This window comes from Nylanderia fulva, unplaced genomic scaffold, assembly GCF_048542155.1.
Source record: "Nylanderia fulva isolate GAGA-0341 unplaced genomic scaffold, ASM4854215v1 Scaffold1, whole genome shotgun sequence".
Lineage (NCBI taxonomy): Eukaryota > Metazoa > Arthropoda > Insecta > Hymenoptera > Formicidae > Nylanderia > Nylanderia fulva.
The window spans coordinates 3,044,207-3,062,940 of NW_028189192.1; the positions used below are offsets into that span (position 1 = coordinate 3,044,207).

The 18,734-nt window shown below is 41.1% G+C and overlaps 1 protein-coding gene across 2 annotated transcripts in view; it reads right to left on the minus strand.

Moving 5' to 3' along the window:
• LOC114928505 (pseudouridylate synthase RPUSD2) overlaps window positions 1–18,734 on the minus strand; it is a 129,722-nt gene that overhangs the window by 27,838 nt on the left and 83,150 nt on the right. For both annotated transcript variants that reach the window (XM_029299742.2, XM_029299743.2), the window contains one exon: window positions 13,166–13,253. In XM_029299742.2, coding sequence (XP_029155575.1) covers window positions 13,166–13,253 — 88 coding nt within the window. The remainder of the gene's footprint in view (window positions 1–13,165; window positions 13,254–18,734) is intronic.

Sequence of the window (18,734 nt, forward strand, 5' to 3'; positions counted from 1 at the left end):
TGCGTGTTACAATGTTGAATGTGACAATGCTAAGAAAGAGGCCAATATAAGGCCAATCGTAAAATCCTATATGGGCAAGAGAGCTTAATTTTCGAGAAGCGGAAGGAAATCGTCTTCGCGCGTAGGGAAGAAAAAAGAAACGAGAACGAAAGAAAACAGAAAATAATGTTTGGCCAATACTTGGTAATTTTTTCTGGGCCATGCTTGGTTGCGATATAATTAATTATCTTTTTTTTGTAATAATCTAATCTAACTTGACAGTATTTCTTCGTCGTGATTATACTCGCATTGCGTCGGCTTGTTGTAATCGTTTTATTATTAATAAATATGTCGCAAAATTATTATAGGCAAAAAAAGTATCGAAAATTAACCAAGTTAAAAATTAATAATGCGTGTTACAATGTTGAATGTGACAATGCTATTAAGAAAGAGGCCAATATTAGGCCAATCGTAAAATCCTATATGGGCAAGAGAGCTTAATTTTCGATATAATTAATTATCTTTTTTTTTTTTTTTTTAATAACCTAATCTAACTTGACAGTATTTCTTCGTCGTGATTATACTTGCATTGCGTCGGCTTGTTGTAATCGTTTTATTATTAATAAATATGTCGCAAAATTATTATAGGCAAAAAAAGTATCGAAAATTAACCAAGTTAAAAATTAATAATGCGTGTTACAATGTTGAATGTGACAATGCTATTAAGAAAGAGGCCAATCGTAAAATCCTATATGAGCAAGAGAGCTTAATTTTCGAGAAGCGGAAGGAAATCGTCTTCGCGCGCAGGGGAGAAAAAAGAAACGAGAACGAAAGAAAACAGAAAATAATGTTTGGCCAATACTTGGTAATTTTTTCTGGGCCATGCTTGGTTGCGATATAATTAATTATCTTTTTTTTTGTAATAATCTAATCTAACTTGACAGTATTTCTTCGTCGTGATTATACTCGCATTGCGTCAACTTGTTGTAATCGTTTTATTATTAATAAATATGTCGCAAAATTATTATAGACAAAAAAAGTATCGAAAATTAACCAAGTTAAAAATTAATAATGCGTGTTACAATGTTGAATGTGACAATGCTATTAAGAAAGAGGCCAATCGTAAAATCCTATATGAGCAAGAGAGCTTAATTTTCGAGAAGCGGAAGGAAATCGTCTTCGCGCGCAGGGGAGAAAAAAGAAACGAGAACGAAAGAAAACAGAAAATAATGTTTGGCCAATACTTGGTAATTTATTCTGGGCCATGCTTGGTTGCGACATAATTAATTATCTTTTTTTTTGTAATAATCTAATCTAACTTGACAGTATTTCTTCGTCGTGATTATACTCGCATTGCGTCAACTTGTTGTAATCGTTTTATTATTAATAAATATGTCGCAAAATTATTATAGACAAAAAAAGTATCGAAAATTAACCAAGTTAAAAATTAATAATGCGTGTTACAATGTTGAATGTGACAATGCTATTAAGAAAGAGGCCAATCGTAAAATCCTATATGAGCAAGAGAGCTTAATTTTCGAGAAGCGGAAGGAAATCGTCTTCGCGCGCAGAGGAGAAAAAAGAAACGAGAACGAAAGAAAACAGAAAATAATGTTTGGCCAATACTTGGTAATTTATTCTGGGCCATGCTTGGTTGCGACATAATTAATTATCTTTTTTTTTTGTAATAATCTAATCTAACTTGACAGTATTTCTTCGTCGTGATTATACTCACATTGCGTCAACTTGTTGTAATCGTTTTATTATTAATAAATATGTCGCAAAATTATTATAGACAAAAAAAGTATCGAAAATTAACCAAGTTAAAAATTAATAATGCGTGTTACAATGTTGAATGTGACAATGCTATTAAGAAAGAGGCCAATCGTAAAATCCTATATGAGCAAGAGAGCTTAATTTTCGAGAAGCGGAAGAAAATCGTCTTCGCGCGTAGGGGAGAAAAAAGAAACGAGAACGAAAGAGACAAGAAAAAAGATTAGGCGGCCTGCTCATATATATACCGTATAAGAGAATTTCCTCTCGACGACGACGCAGAAATTCATGTCACGCGTCTTAAAAATACATATTCGATCGCGATGGAAAAAAAACAAAAAAAAAAAAAAAAAGAATTCTCTCCTTCGTATTAAAATACATAAGTTGTATAATGAGAAAAGAAAAATTCAATCAACAAGAGTAGCAGTAATATTAACCGCAAAGTATCGGTCGACGGTGTCGCAATTGAGCGTAAAGTCATTCCTCTTCCTCAACTCGGTTCGTTTATTTTCAGACGACGGCGGCGGATTTCTGTCGAATCGACCGCGATCGTGGCTTAAAGTAATTACGATACCATTACACACCAATGGGACACGACCGCCTTCTTGCTCATTGCAACGGGCCAGTAATTGCCCCCGATGTCGGAGGTTGTTTCCCCGGGTTGGCCCCCTCGACTTTACCGTATACTCTTCCCATTGTTTCTCTCCCTTCGCTCCACCCTCTCGGGCGCGTCTCACCATTTTATTCTGTAACATAATCCGGATTCCGCGCTCTCTTTCTCTCGGTCTTTTCTCCCCGTCGATACTCGGCACGGAAAATCCGTCCACGGAATTTCGCCACGGAAAATCTTTTTCCCTCGTCGACCCGAGATATCCCGACCTCGCGGCGCATCGTCGACGTAAGATGTACATAGAAGTTGATTCTCGAGCCGGAAGGATCAAAACGTCTGACGCAAGCTTGTAATTTGAAAGGAAAGCTTTTTTTTTTTTTCTCGAAAGAGAGAGAGAGAGAGAGAACTTTGAGATACAAAAGTGCAAAAGTCGTTCTATAAGAACGGTATTTTATTATTCAATACTTTTTTAATAGTATCTTCTTTAATATTTGATACCCTCAGCCAATTTCCAAGACGGATTTTAAAATAGAATTAATCATCAACGACGTCGAGAAATAAAAAAAATATGAACATATATTAGAGATTTTACGTATATATGCACGTATACTCTTAATCGAATTTAATAATTTCAGATTAATTCCAGAATAAAACTCTTGGTTGCTTTATTCGATATTTAATACCATTAAACAGATACCTATATAAAAATAACCATTTGCATCCATATATGCATGTAATTAAATTTCGAACATATCGTTCGAAAATGAAATTCATCTCGAATTTCCCCCGGATTAAAGTCTCGTGTTTATCGAAACCCCCGACTATATAAAATATTAAGGCGTTATCGTGTCGAAGGGACAGTACTAATTTTGTATAGAGAACAGAGTGATTCCTGGTATCGATTATCGGCCGGGCCTTCGGAAAGTCGGAGGGAACAAAGCTGCCGCTTCGTAGTCGTGAGTCACCTCGCTCGGGGGTTGCTCCAGAGGCCCGAAGGGGTGAACCCTAACATATCCCGCCCGTTTGGAACGACGCGACGCCTCGCTTTACGAGTAGTAAACCAATGGCGGTGTCGTCGTGCGGGCTGCTTTGGGTTTCATTCGCTATCGATCGTCCGCGCAGAGCACACACGTGGTGCGATTCTCCCTCACCCTCACAAGCCCTCTTGTGTATACGCACGGCCGCTTTTACATCGGGAGTAAACATCCCCGAGTTGCATACTCGGCTCGCATTTTTCTGCTCGCCTTTTTCCTCTCGCGACTCTCCCTTCGAATATATAATACTTTGCACAGATGATCGCGATAAGACGACGCTCTCTCTCTCTCTCTCGTGTCTTCTTTTATTAAATTATACATACATTGCGTGTACATCATTTTTTCCCTCGCTCACAGGTTCATGTGTGTGCAATACACAAACCTTTATTACATAGACTAAATGTGTTTAAATGGAAATTTTTATTTATTATATGTGTGTATATATTGGATTATATATATGTACAATGTTTATCTTATATCTAATTGTTAATTAGAATGCAAAAGACTGTGAGCAAGCGTGTTTAATCCTTTCGGAAAGTATTTAACTCCTTTTTTTCTTTGCTAGAACGTTAACGACATGTAAATATCTTCAGGCAGGATTGGCGATCGTCGATTTTATATAATTTACGTGATCAACTATCCGATAAAATTTATTTATCCCGTTACGTAGATTTAATTTATTTAACTATTATTGCGTGAGTAATTCACAAGCAGACGTAACACGAGATCGAGGAACCTCATTCCCAAAGGTCCTGCGGGAGAAATCCAGCGAAAATAATCGTCCGTTCCTGCGAAATTCATGAACGGTGCGGTGTGAGCGGCAGCTGGGTATCACTAAATATTTGACAACGAATTTTATTGACGAGTTGCCGCATAAACGCCGTTTCTCTCTTTCTCTATCTCTCTATTTTTCGAACTAAAAACCACTTCCATTAATAACGTTATGCGAGATCTAAATGTAAAATTTTGCGCTATATAAGCGTCACGTGAAAATGCAAAAGCTGCGGCGAATGTGTCTCCGCATATATGTAAACAGAAACAATCCCACCACCAAATTATTATCACAGAATATAATTCCACGCTCGCATAATATATGTTTATGTATGCTTCAATGTACGCTACAGATTCTCTTACCCAGAAATGCCGCGTATATTTTTTTTAATCTTTTTTTAATCTGTTGTATAAGCATTAGCGGTCTCGCGCGGTAGAAAAGGGAAACTTTCCGTAAAATTAGCCTTTTTATAAAACGCCCTATCTGCCGCATCCAGCGTAGGCTGAAAAAATTTCTGGAAAGCTTAGGTCTTTTGTTAAAAAAAAAATAAATAAAATAAAAAAAAGCTAAACTAAACCACAAACTTGTCAGAAAGTATAATGTGTTTTCGTATATATACAATCGCTTGATTCAATTGTATCTCGCGCGATACAAATTTATCCATTTATTTATCACGTATCTCGCGAAAATCGAGGGGCGAATATAACGTCCCGCACATCCACCTGTCACATTTTTATTCCGTGGCATTCGCGCGGCCGAACAAACGACGATAATAAAATATGACTTAAATCGGTCCGCGATTCTATCCTCGAAATACCGTATCGATCTTTCCCCCCGGCCGATGTATATGTATATGTATAATTCATAACACACCCCCCATTTGTGTGTGCGCGCACGCGTGTGTATTTCGATACGAACAATCACGTGCATGTGTGTATATATATATATATATGCGTTATCGCGAGTCCTTAATAACCGTCGCTCCGTTACGATTGCCAAGTGAAAACCGCGACCGTTCATTCCGCGTATAACACGCGTAAAACGCGTATCTACGTGCGGACGGACAACGGAAGGAAGCCGCATCAACCCGGCACGGCTGAAATCTGAATGCTGGATGCGGCGAACGCATCCGGCGTGTCTCGGGACGAAGCTATAAATTCTACGATAATAATTCTCTCGTCGAACAAGTCTCGAAACAAGTCTCTCCTTCGCGATCAAATCTGATTAAATATTTCGCATTATTTTTCGCTTTCTGTCTCGATTTTTTTTTTTTTTTTTACAATAAATATTCGGTGTTAAATGAGCGCGTTCGTGAAACTCCCATGCTGCATGGATTTGCGAATAGTATTTCCCCGACGACGATGCATTGTTCCGCGGATCATCGCGCCGCACGCGAATTCCGTGTAATCTCGATATACCCCCTGACGTTCAGCCAGTAAATTCAAGACTCGTGTGTTGCCATCTACCCCGGTAGACGTATGTAATTCGCGCGGAGAGATAAGATTAAACGCGAGCGAAACGCGAGGCGGACTGCGAATCCGAGATACAGGTAGAATTTATCGTTGTGGAAGGCGGATAATAAGGCATTGTAAAAATTAATCCCGCCCGCGATCGATGGCTCTCCGTTCTCGCCGAAACAAAAATTCAAACGCTCAACGCAGTATTATATACGTACAGTTCGCTCCACAAGTTTGGAAAGACCCTATATTTTACATAGTTAAACAATCGCATGGCAGCGATCTGTGCAGATTTTTTTGTATATATGAATATATATCGTAAGATATTCAAATGACAATATCAAAATGACATTTAAATATATATTAACTATATTAGGTATAAGATATTTAAATGACGATATAAAAATGTCATTTATCAAATATCTTATGATTTATTCATACGACAAATCTGCACAGATCGCTGTTACGCGATTGTTTAACTGCGTAAAATGTATAAGGTCTTTCCAAACTTATGGAGAATACTGTATGTATATGTACATGTAATATTCACGAGTCAACAAATCCCCGTCGGCGAAAAATCAGGTACGCTAAAAAAAGAAAAAGCTATCAGAACTCGTGTTCTAAAATGTCAATCATGTCGCTCCAATTATTGCGCGACGTCTACGTGTGTGCGAAATTTTCTATACTGACCCGGGCTGGCCCTTCGGTCGAGCGTAACTACTTGCACGCACAGGAGTTATACCCTGTTAAAAACCGACCGCGCGGTTTTTTTTATCTTCCTCCACGAATCTTTCGAAGAAAAATAGGATGTAATACGCTTCCATTATAATAATCATGTATTTCTCTTTCGATGGAAAAATTTGCATTACATCGCGATACGTATTCGCAAGTAGAAAACATAAAATGTAAACGCGAGGCTTGATCAAAAAAAAGCTTTCGCGTTTTACAACTGTTAATTTTCGGATTAATAAAAAAAAATGTGTGTATTTGATATTTTTGAATCGCAAAAAAACCTTCTCTATCTATTACTGGCACCGTTGATCAGCGCGTGAGATTTTAAAGCGCCGTGTGAAATAGCGAACAGTTTTTACCTTTTTTTTTCGCACGCGCTTCATATTCGCCCGGGCATTTTAATCCACGTCCTAAATCTGTCATCGCTTAAAATCCGACGTGTCGATCTAATGATTGCACCGACGCGACGCAACGATTTATAAGCGGATCATTAGATAGCGCCAAGTATAGGTTGTTGATCGTTATAGTTACGTAATCAATGCATATATAAGCTCCTTAGAACGATGTTTAGTATATATATCGCGCGCGCACGATCTGTTTGTCCTCCGTCGAAGTACGAAGGATGAAGCACGAACTGTCGTCAACGAAGCAGCACACAGGCCACGTGGTGCCGCGAAGTTGGACAAATTCTTCGTCACGCAAGTTGTTTTGGTGTTACATGCCGTGAACTAAATATGCAGGACAACTCTTGAATGCGAATTAGGTCGCGTTCAAGTCGCGAACAAGTAACTTATTTGCATGAGACTCTGACTCTCCTTCGAGAAGGCGAAGATCGGTTTGCTTCTCTCTTTTCTTCCAATAGAGAGGTAAAAATCTGTATAGAATTTGATATCGATATTATGTCAATTTTTTTTCTTAAAGGCAGATGCAGGAAGGAAAAATTTGTTTAGCGGAAATAACGTATGCGTTCCGTTTACCGATTCCCTGCTCTCTCGTGTGTTCCCGCGATCGGAGAAGTTCGTATAGACATCAAAGTAGGAAGGTCGTAAAACATGGAATAAACTTGCAGAGTCCTATATCACGACCCGACGGCGGCCTCTGACTTCTATTACGGCCACTATCTTGCCGCCGAACTGTATTACATCGCGAGCTACGAAATCTCGGGATTTAGCATTTTCATGTCGTTACGTTGCGTTACGAGACGACGCGCTCGTATACTCTCATCCTGATGCCGTTTCTACTATCTCGTTAATTAACCAATTAAGCGTTTCAGCCGTGCTTCGTTCGCGTTAATTTCCGATATCCGCCGTCAAAACTCATCCATCTCGCGCGTCGCGATGACGAGAGCCAATATTGCAGGGTAAATTGAAGGGACAAGCGAGAAAAAAATATTAACTCTTTTTTATCCCGAGAGATTCGACGAAAAATTGTAATAATAAATATATAGAGAATATTTCCTCGATCTCGAGTAACCTTTCTGATGATATCCAGCAGATATAAAAAACTCATTATAAAATATTGTACATAATAAAGTAATCGCAATTTCTATAAATGTATAATATGTAATAATATAAATATATAATAAAAAAGTATATATATAAATAATAAAATATATATAATTAATAATTTTTATACAGAGAGAAAAGTTTCTCTTAAAATTTATCCTGAAGATTACGGTAATCGTAAGACAATATGGTATTGGAAGAATTTTTTATAAGAGTTTCCCCGATTATTATATATCATAAAAAATATTAATACTTATTTACCACAATAAGATAGAAAATATGTTCGATGAATTTTATTTATGTACATATTAATATTTTTTATCGTAGTGTAAATCTTAATAAAAAAAATTCTTCCACTACCATATTGTTCCACGATTACTATGCTTTTCAGGATAAATTCTAAGAGAGAAAATTCTCTATATATAATAATATATACATATACTTATGTATATAATATATAAATAAAAAATATACAATCAAATAAATGGAAAAAAATAAAGGGGAAAAAATTGAGGGAAAAAATAGAGAAAAAAAAGAATTGCGATTTGCTGTCATAAATGTACCGAACATGACGAAATCACCGACAATGGTTCATGTCACGTGTCGCGGTTACTACGCTCTACAACTCGAGAGCCTCTAGCAGAGCGAGAGAGAGAGAGAGAGTATGATCAGGAAATATCGCACAAGAGCTTCCGACGGACGGGCCGTCGAACGAGCTTGCGTTCCCGCAATCGCGAAGGACTGCCAACATATTCTCTCCCCTCATAAAGAGCGGTCGGACGCAAGGAGTGTGCCAAGACTAGTCTTTGAACGAGGCGGGCACAAAGCCGCGAGGAGTGTCTTCGTGGCCAATTAGAGCGGCGCATGTTGGATCGTAATGCGAAGAGGACGGTACAATGCATCTCGAAAGATCTCAATTATGTGACAAGGAACCATCATCACCTCACCTTCCCTCTCTCTCGTGTCGAGCGTTTCTCTTCAGACGGATCCATCATGATTTACAATTTATTCAATTGAAACAATACAAATATTTATCGTGATCTTTCCGGAGGAGAGTCTTTTTTTATCCGAATGATTGCAAAGAAGGGATCGAGATCGATGCATCTCGAAAGATCTAAATTAGGTGACAAGGAACCATCATCACCTCTCTTCCAAGTGTTTCTCTTCGGAAGAATCCATCATGATTTACAATTAATTGGAATGAAACAATACAAATGCGATATTCATCGTGATCTTTCCGGAGGAAAGTCTTTTTTTATCCGAATGATTGCAAAGAAGGGACCGAGATCGATGCATCTCGAAAGATCTAAATTACGGCGACAAGGAACCATCATCACCTCTCTTCCAAGTGTTTCTCTTCGAAGAATCCATCATGATTTACAATTAATTGGAATGAAACAATACAAATGCGATATTTATCGTGATCTTTCCGGAGGAGAGTTTTTTTTTCATTCGAAGGAGAGATCGCGAAGAAGAGATCGAGAGAAAAAGAGAGGGATTGGTTGGTCGAGGCCCGAATTATCGAGACCCCAGGATTTCTCGGCTCGATAACGTACGTCAGGCTTCTTAACTCGGGGATAAGATCGGATCTAGATTTGAATCACGTAGAAAGCCACGGCCTTTCCCAATCTTTGCCCGTAAGTCGCAAGCGTACTCGAAAGTACGTATATGTGTATATGTATGCGCATGTGTGTCGGCCCGGGATAGCTGATCGCAGATGGCGAGGATCCCATCGTGTACAGCGCGCGACGGTATATAAGCCGACGTTTCGGATTTCAGAGGCTTCCAAATCCGACGCTTGTGCCGTTACCAAGTGCCTACTACCCTCAGAATGGTAAAAGCCGCAATTTTGGCGAATAAGGCTTACCAAAATGGGATCTTGTAGCTTCTATCAAATTCTAAGCGATATCACTGCCCGAGAATTCTTGATATGTTCCTACATTTCTCCTAATATTTTTTTCACGAACAAATGCTGGATCATCTTTCTCCTCGAGAAATAAGAAGAAGACAAATGGCAAATTATTATTCGAGCATCTAGACATATGTGTGTGTGTGTGTGTGTCTATAACTTGAAGAAAAGCAAGTTCTTTTGACCTACTCCGGACAATGCGCCGCCCTTAATTCTCACACATACCTAAAGCGTCCCGCGACGTCTTCGAGTTCGATCGAGCGTGGTGCATTTAAGGGGCGCAAGATGCACCAGGAATAGGAGAGAGAGAGAAAATGGCGGGGGCGTAGTCGCGGAGAACGTATGTGCAGCTGTCTATCTTCCTAGTGGCATTAATAGGTCTTTGTTTCGCCGAGAGAGAGAGAGAGAGAGAGAGAGAGGAGATGCGTCGCCCGTGCGGCTCTATTATTCGAATGTGGAGCAGATATTGGTTGTCGATATTGCCAGTCGCCCGTCTAAATATCCGATCGATCGATCCCTTTCTCCCTGTAAGCATCCCTCTCTCTCTCCTCTCCCTTGGCCCTTTCTTCGTGCGTCTTCCGCCGAAGGCAATTCCGTATTCTCGCCTCGACTTCCTCCCAGTCTCTCTCTCTCTCTCGCTCTCGCTCTTTGCGCGCCGCAAACGGCCGTTATCGCGAACGGCAACCCTAACTCGCGATAATGAGCCCACGTCGGCGTGCCTCACGTATCCGACAATGCCGGCCGATCGTTCCCACCCGAGACGGCGCCGCAGCTTTTCTCTCTCCCGTACGTTAATCGCGCCGACTAGCAGCGCGGCGAGAGAAACGCCGACTCGAACTACTGAAAAGTTTCGCCGCATCGCTCCGGGTGGATAGCGCACAGAGGAGACGCCCTTCTCGAAGATAAAAGCGCTAATATTGTGCGAACGCCTCTCTGTCGCGTCGTTTTCCGCCCTGTGATATTTCGCTGACTTGAGAAGAATAAAAGTAGACGAGAAAAAATTGCGAGCGCGTTGTCGGAACATCGTGGGGAATTTCATAAAGGCGTGGCAATCGGAAGAAATTTATTAAGTTCATAATTTTTATCTCTTATAAGGTTCTCCGTAATGTTGAGAAATAGCATTTACACTTTTATTTTTTTCATATAATTATTAATTAATTAAGTGTTCTATATAATAAATCATCTCCATGCGAGCTTTTCGAAAATCGAATTTCTATAAAAACCGTTTGATTAAAAACCTTTTATGTGTAACAAAAATTATATTTGTAACAAATATAATATCCTGTGTCATTCAGGTAATATATCAAAAAATTCACTCTTATCGAAGCATGCAAATTTATTTTTCTAATAATTATTAATCAAGTATTATTGTATAATACAGCATCTCTATATTACGAGTTTTTCGAAAATCGAATTTCTATAGAAGAGTTTTATTAAAAACCTTTTTTTGTGTAAAAAAAAAAATTATATTTGCAACCAATATAATATCTTGTCATCCGTGCAATGTATCAAAAAAAATGCACTCTCTCATCGAATGCAAATTTATTTTTCCATTAATGACTAATTATTATTTTATAAAGTATATATTTATAATACAGCATCTCTATATTACGAGTTTTTTAAAAATCAAATTTCTATGTAAAAAAAAAAAAACTATATATGCAACATATATCCTGTGTCATCGACGTAACATCATAAAATCCACTCTCTTATCGGAAGTATGCAAATTTTGGAGTGCTCATAATTCCATCTACAATTTACCGATGCATCACGTGAAGCGTAAATCGGCTGACGTTAAAAGGAAGAAAAATCTTTACATCCCTCGATCCCATAATATCGCAGTCCGAGAGGAAACAAGCCGATTCAATTCACTTATTGTTAGAATCGTTAAACTTTTGCCCGAAGCGACCCGGTGGTAGCATCCGTTGGAAAAATGTCGCAGTAGAGGGAGTTCGCGAAAACGGGAATGGAGCGACGTCTCTACGGTATTCGCATCGATTATCGGATACACATATTGGCACATGATGGACCGATAAATCCCTCTCTCTGTCTCGTCGAAATGGTAATTTAATTATCCCCCGGTCAGCTTTTCCATTTCCAGCGCGCGATCTCGGATTTCTCGCGTTCCTCGCCGTCGCGTTATCACGGATTCGCCCTTGCGATAATGAGCTCTCGTGTGTCTCTGCCTAGGGATGTATCTGCGTTCGATAATTCTCGCATGAACCGAGAGTACGGAGAGATCGGGTCTGTGTATGTGTCTCTCTCTCTCTCTCTCTTTCGAGTATCCTGTTACTCCGATCCGCGGGACACATATTGGCACAAGATAAACTGGTCTAGTCGAAATATATTGACTTAACTGCCATACAAATAATATCTTTCGCGTATATCGGAGAGTTATACGGCGAATTTATACGTGACGCGACAGTTTTATTCCACAAAGAGATATATTAAAGTCGTTCGACAACGGCCGTAACCAATATACGAAGCGAATACGCTATTGTAGTCTCTTTTCAAGCTTTCCTTTGAATTCGCCGCGGGGCATCCTTATACGTGGTCGAAAGATTAAGATAGGGATTTCTTTATGTCGTTTCGATGCGAATTTTATATTTGTACAGCTGTTAGAACTCCTTTCTGTCTTATATATATTTTTGCGACGAGTCGAACATATAAAAATGGCATGGTTTTAAGTAAGAGAATTAAATATTGTACGTATTTAAAAAAATATATTTTGACACGCATAATATCGTCATTGTTATTTTAAGAATTGATATCAGTACCTTAGGGATTTGTCAATCGAATAGAAATCCTTTTCGAAAACGCGCGCGATCGCCGCTTCAGCTTATCTAAACTGTCCCGAAAAATTCGAAAGTAATGGAGAAATTGGAAATCGATGATAAAACCACACGGAAGAGGAAATGTACGCTGGTGCCTCGTAAAATCTGTTGCGTCGCAATTTTCACTCCATTTTTCGGATTCGATTTCCCCGCAGTCGTCCTAGTTTCCCGACGAGATCATTGACGGATTATCGCGGCCGGTTGTGTTTATCCGCCGGGGATTAGCCGCGATTATTTGACTCGCGGTCGGCGGACTCGAACGCACGAGTGCAAAGCCAACATTGTTGGCTGAAAATTAACCTATTCCGTTTAAGGGGACTCGCCGCACAATTTTTATTTTTATTTTTTTTTTCTAGTCATCGAGAGAACTCTCTCGACAATATCGCGTTGATTCGCTTTCGATTCGAAAAATCGACGCGCAAGTTTCTCTCTCTCTCTGAAATCTGGAATGCGAGACGAAAATTCCGGGGACGCCGCGTTAATTCGGCGGCATTAAAGGTGGCCTTGGTACCCTGGCGCGGAGGATTAAATTCGAAACTGGTCTAATGGAAGATACTGACCGTGCTCGACGTAATAACTGGTCTCGTTGTACCGCTCGTCCGTGAATCCTGGCCTCTTCGCTTTCAGCGCTTTCGTTTCCAATTTCGCCTGGAACAAAGAACGCAGTGGAGATAAGTGACCAGGTCTGGGAGGGGTCAGTCCACGGTTACATGCGACTCCGCAATGTTCGGTATATAGAACAACTGTGCGCTCCTCTCTCTCTCTCTACATACACGACACATGCAAAAACGTATAAAACAATAGAATTTTATGAGACAATGGGGAGAAAGAGAGCGGCCGCGACGCTTTAAAAGATAGTCGAGAGTAACAGAAAACGAACAAATATCACATTCCGCGTGCAAATACATATATGTACGATATTGCGGGTGATAACAGCCTCGCGAAAGTGCACCCGCGGTACTTATCGAATAACCTTAACTTTTGCGGAGAATGGAAATTTTATTTTGTTTCCCAGAGCGACCGCTGTGTGCTCCAGTTTTTAGCTCCCCGGCCTCACCGAATAATACTCCAGTCGGCAAAAATCGCGGTTATGCCTGGATTTACGACGGGCCCTCGATTAAAAATGGAGATACAAACACACACAGACTATACGCATACGGGCTAGGCGTTATTTGTCACTTGGCGACTGAAATAAAAGGCGCAGTAGATAAGTGGACGAGCTAGTAGTCGGACAGGCTCTGGCTGACGTATGGCGACGATAAATTTATCGTGCAAAAAAATACGGCACATTCCCGGGGGACAATATAAGAGGGAGCGGGCAGAAAGTGAAAACTCACGATGCGGTTTTGCGCGACGCAGAGGTTTCTTGCCTATATGCTTATTGAATTATCCGTGACACGCGGACGTGTATTTATGATGTATTTATGATGACTCGAGAAAAATTCCGTCGAAAATGCGAGATTAATCACGCGGGGGATGAAAAGGCGACGCATGCACGTACACAATGTACAATAATACGCGTCCTCGTAAATGCGTGAAAATTCAAATTCGGCGAGGAGGAGAAAATTCAAGCGCGATATATACCGGTGATAAATCTCTTTCCGACTGTCGAAAGTCGTTTCGTCCGCGACATTTATCCCGCGAAATCTTCCCTCGACAACATGACGCGTCGCACGTGCTCGCTGAAATATACAAATCCGAGAGTCGCTCGTAAAAGAGCGAGAAAGCAGACGCCGGAAAGAAGATGTCCCGGTCGCGATTGTTACGTGCTGTTGCGAGACATGGCGAGAATCGTGCAAGGTCGACCATTAAGAAACGTCGACGTCGCCGAGTGCGCGAGATAAGTGCAATCTCGAAGAAACGCGGTTTCGATTAAGGACGAGAATAGCAGGGTGGAATCGCGTCGCGCGTGACGACTAATTAAAAGGTGAAACTTTGCTGCAACGTGCCACGTGCACTTAATGCGCCCTCTTAACGTTTTCGTCCGGCTTTGCTCGCTTTAGCTCCGGAATCCAGCGAACCATGACATTCCGCGATAAGGAATACGCGCGATTTCAGCAAAATCAGCTGATACGTCAGCTCTGGGATTCGAAGATTCTCTCGTTCAAATGATTGCTCGTGCATTTGAATGCAATTTGATTATCCAGATATACATCGAACATTCAGGATTATCAAGATATATAGGATGTCGGAATTCATCGGTGAATCTGATAATTGCAGATTCATGGGATCATTTGGAGATATGATTTTTCCTCAGCGAAAATGTCAAGGGAGACCATTTTTTGTAGGTTCCCAATTTTTGCCATTATGTATCTTGGTAATTAAGCTTTAAATTAAAATTTTATTAAAGTAAGTTAAAATTAATTGAAAAAATGTAAATTTGTTAATATTTTATTTCCACAGTTTAGTTTGCGAAAAACCCCTAATTTTCAATTGCTTATATAACTCGAAAACTATTGATACCTCGACATGTTCGCCGAGGAAAAATCAACTCCAAAAAATCCCAGGAATCTGTCATTAACAGATCAACCGGGACATCGAGTATACTCCACTCCGACGAACAAATCCAAAGTAATCACACACTGGCATGCAAATAATTTCCTATTTCACGATTGACAGTTAGATATATTTCGTGTAAATAAAACGGGAGAGATTCGAAAGAATAGCGCTCATTTTCCCAAGGTGAGGCCCCGTTCTCGCGCACAAAGGAATCATTCTAATTTCAGATCGTTAATTAAAATTAATAAACGACATCCGGCGCGGCCGGACGCGCCTTTCTCGTTCGAAACAACCGGTGCATTACATTAATGGATCCTAATATTCCTGTACGCGACACGTTTTAATTAACGCGGATAATAATTAGTCGAAATCGCGGATGCATCGAACCGAAAAGTAAATCGGATTACACGGGACGTTGCACGTTGAATTTTCGATCGGCCGGGCCGATATCGCTCTGATACAGCCGGTTGGTCGGCATCGATAGATATCGATACAAGAGGGGAAAGACTTCTCTTGCGGGCTTACGTGTTCATCAATGATTATCGCGAGCCAGCGCGAACGTTGCCGACCGGCAGAAATGTAATTAAGGCCGCCGCAGAGTCGCGAGCGATGGAAAATCTCTCGCATGTTGGAGGGAGATCGTCGCGCGACAATACATCGATCGATAAATCGAATTATATGTTTTATAATATAGAGCGCTATATTATCATTATACATCTAATGTCGACATATTTTTTTGTATTCTAATGGAGAGAAAAAAATTTAATCAACCCACGCGGATCATTTTCCGCTTTTCGATTTTTAACCGCCGCGATAGAGAGAGAGTTTCGACGAAACGTGATACGCCGCATAATGTACAGAGAACTGCATCACGCTCGCGTTTTTGCATCGATGCATCGCGCCGTGCGTATATTACTAGTTAATTGTAATTTGCAATAATGACCGGCTATTTTAACCTCGCGAGAGTGAGACAATGGATATTAAATGGAAACATTTGTGAAAATTAATATGTATATTTATGCGTCGATGTACGTATATTTATATATACATATACATATGTTGTTATTTAGGATGGAGGCAACAAACAGCTTGTTTCAAGAGTGCCGCTAATTGCGTGCATTTCATTGAAAACGCATTTCATTAATTGACGATAACTCCAAGTAATCAATTACCGTGTAATTGATTACGCGTGAGAAATATTCATCATATTTTGTGGGATAAAAAATTACAGACGAAATCTGGCAAACAAAAAAGAGAAACGTCAACGTAAAGTACGATGGAAGAAGAATATAGAACAATATATAATTTCTAGGAGAGAATGGAGATGTGTCCCTGACCGCGTCTAATGAAACGATCAATCATTCGCGATAACGAACGATGAGGAATCGCTATACGTAGTTATTTACGATCGAAATCATGCGTTACGACGAATAAATTTCCATCGCGACAAGAGGCGTAATAGATTCACCCGCGACGTTGATATTTCATTACATCGACAGTCAGTCAGTCGGTTTTCGATCCGACAATTCGCGCGTGTTTATTCGGCTCGTGTGCTTTGAAAAAAAATCCGGAAAAAAAAAAATGTAATAAAACAATCCAATTTCGATTCGCTCGAGTGCCTCGTTAACCGTAACGAGGCTCGAGATTTTTGCTTAAATAATAATTAACGCTTCCGTTACGTATTGCTTGCTCTCGGGTGAACACGTTAATAATCATCATCGTCGTCGGCAACCGCGAACGAGGCCGACGTCGACGACGATAAAGACGACGACGTTGTCGTCGACGAGGAAACACGAGACTCTCCAGAGTCACAAAGAGCGCCGAGATAGGTATAGAAGAGAAGCGAGAAGAAGAAGAAGAAGAAAAAGAAGAAAAAAAGAGGGACAAAAACTACCCTCTCGGTTTCTCCGTTTAAGTCCCTCGCGCGACGATATATCCTCATCCGCACGAATTTTCGCGCCACTCGGCTCGCTCTCTGGACTTTCGGCTGTATCGACCGGCCCTAAAACATCCCTCCCTTTCACTCTCCAACCTCGAACAACCCCCCTCGCTCTCTCCTGCCTCTCCGAGTCTGAATCCACCTCCGTCCGCGAGTTATAGCGACGGTCTCTCTCTTGCTCCTGGGGTACGATCGACCGCGTTGCTTTCATCGTCTGAGGGTTTCCTCCAAGTCCCGAAGCCCATTCGCTCTCTCTCTCTCTCCTTTTCCACTATATAGCAATATGCCATTTATGGCTCATGCGACTCACTGGTCTTTGATAGGACTCGCAATCCTCACTAAAGTACGAGTCGCGACAGATATATATTTATATTATCGGAATTTATGCGGCAAAGGGAAAGCTAGAAAGAGTAGAAGAGTGTGTCCTGTGAGACGCGGAACGTGCGCTGTAACATCGGATGTTGAGGCGCGTAGAACGGAATGCGCACGACGCAGGAAGACAAAGAGAGACATGCCGGAGGCGACCCGCGTGCGCGTGCATTCCAATTTCGGACATGGCGAATATTCTGCCGGGTATAATGCAAGCGCATTACGGCCGTGCCCCGTCCGTAAATAGGACTTAACGCGGTCAAAGTCGATCTCGCGCCCGCGATAAGATTATAACGTCGCCGTCGTAAAGTAACGAGGCGGGCTTAATCATCATCAGCTTTATTATTATTATGAAGAGAGAAAGAAAGACGCGGTATTCTCGGTGACAATATCTCGAGCGACTCGCGGCCTGTCATCGCCCGGGTGCGTATCCATCCCGGCGTATCTAATTTATTACAAGCCGAGGCGAGATAAATTACTTTCGCGCGCCCCGGTATAATGTATCGTCTCTTACTCTCTCGCCCGAGGGAATGTTTCTTTCGAGCCGCGCGAGGAATCTCGCGAACGAACGAGAGAGAGAGAGAGAGAGAGGGTGGATACACTTGGCTTGGGGCGTAATGTACTTTCTCGGGTCACGCCGTCGTTGCAGGTCGCAAAAAGAGTAACGAGATGAGAGAATGTGCGCTTTCAACCCTCTTCCGCGAAAGCGCACATGTACGTTGCACAAATCACGCAGCAGACACCATCGCCTCGAATCTCTGGCACGGTTTGTCGCCGCCTGTTGCTGCCTGTTCAAGGCGCCGATTGTTTCGTCGAAATCGAAGAGAGACTTCGTCGAGTTGGATTGGGGAAAAAAAGAAAAAAAGAGTCACGCATTGTTGCTGCCTGTCTTCGAGACAACTCTCTCTCGTTCGCTTCTTTCATCGCGTCGATTTTATTTTTCTCCGCGAATTGAATTCACAATTCAATTTATTTTCCGGCAGAATGAATAATTGGGGATGTCTTTTTTTTTTTTCAGACGCGCGCTAAAACGCAGAGAAGCGACGCTCCAAGCGCGAAACTTAAACGCGCGCGTAGCTTCGAGTTTACTTAGATCAATGGCGGATTAACGGAGCCATTGCTCGACCAAGAGTAGTCGCTCGAGGCTCCCAAGCGTTGCCTCGGGCAATTAATTTCCTGGCTATCTTAGCTTAACTCGAAGCGAACTGTAAACTATTGCTGCTCGGAGGGAACGGGAGGATGAGGAGAAACAAAAAACGAGGAGAGATTAGTAACGTACTGGACGATAATCGCGGGAAAATTATCGTTAAGAACTATGCGGA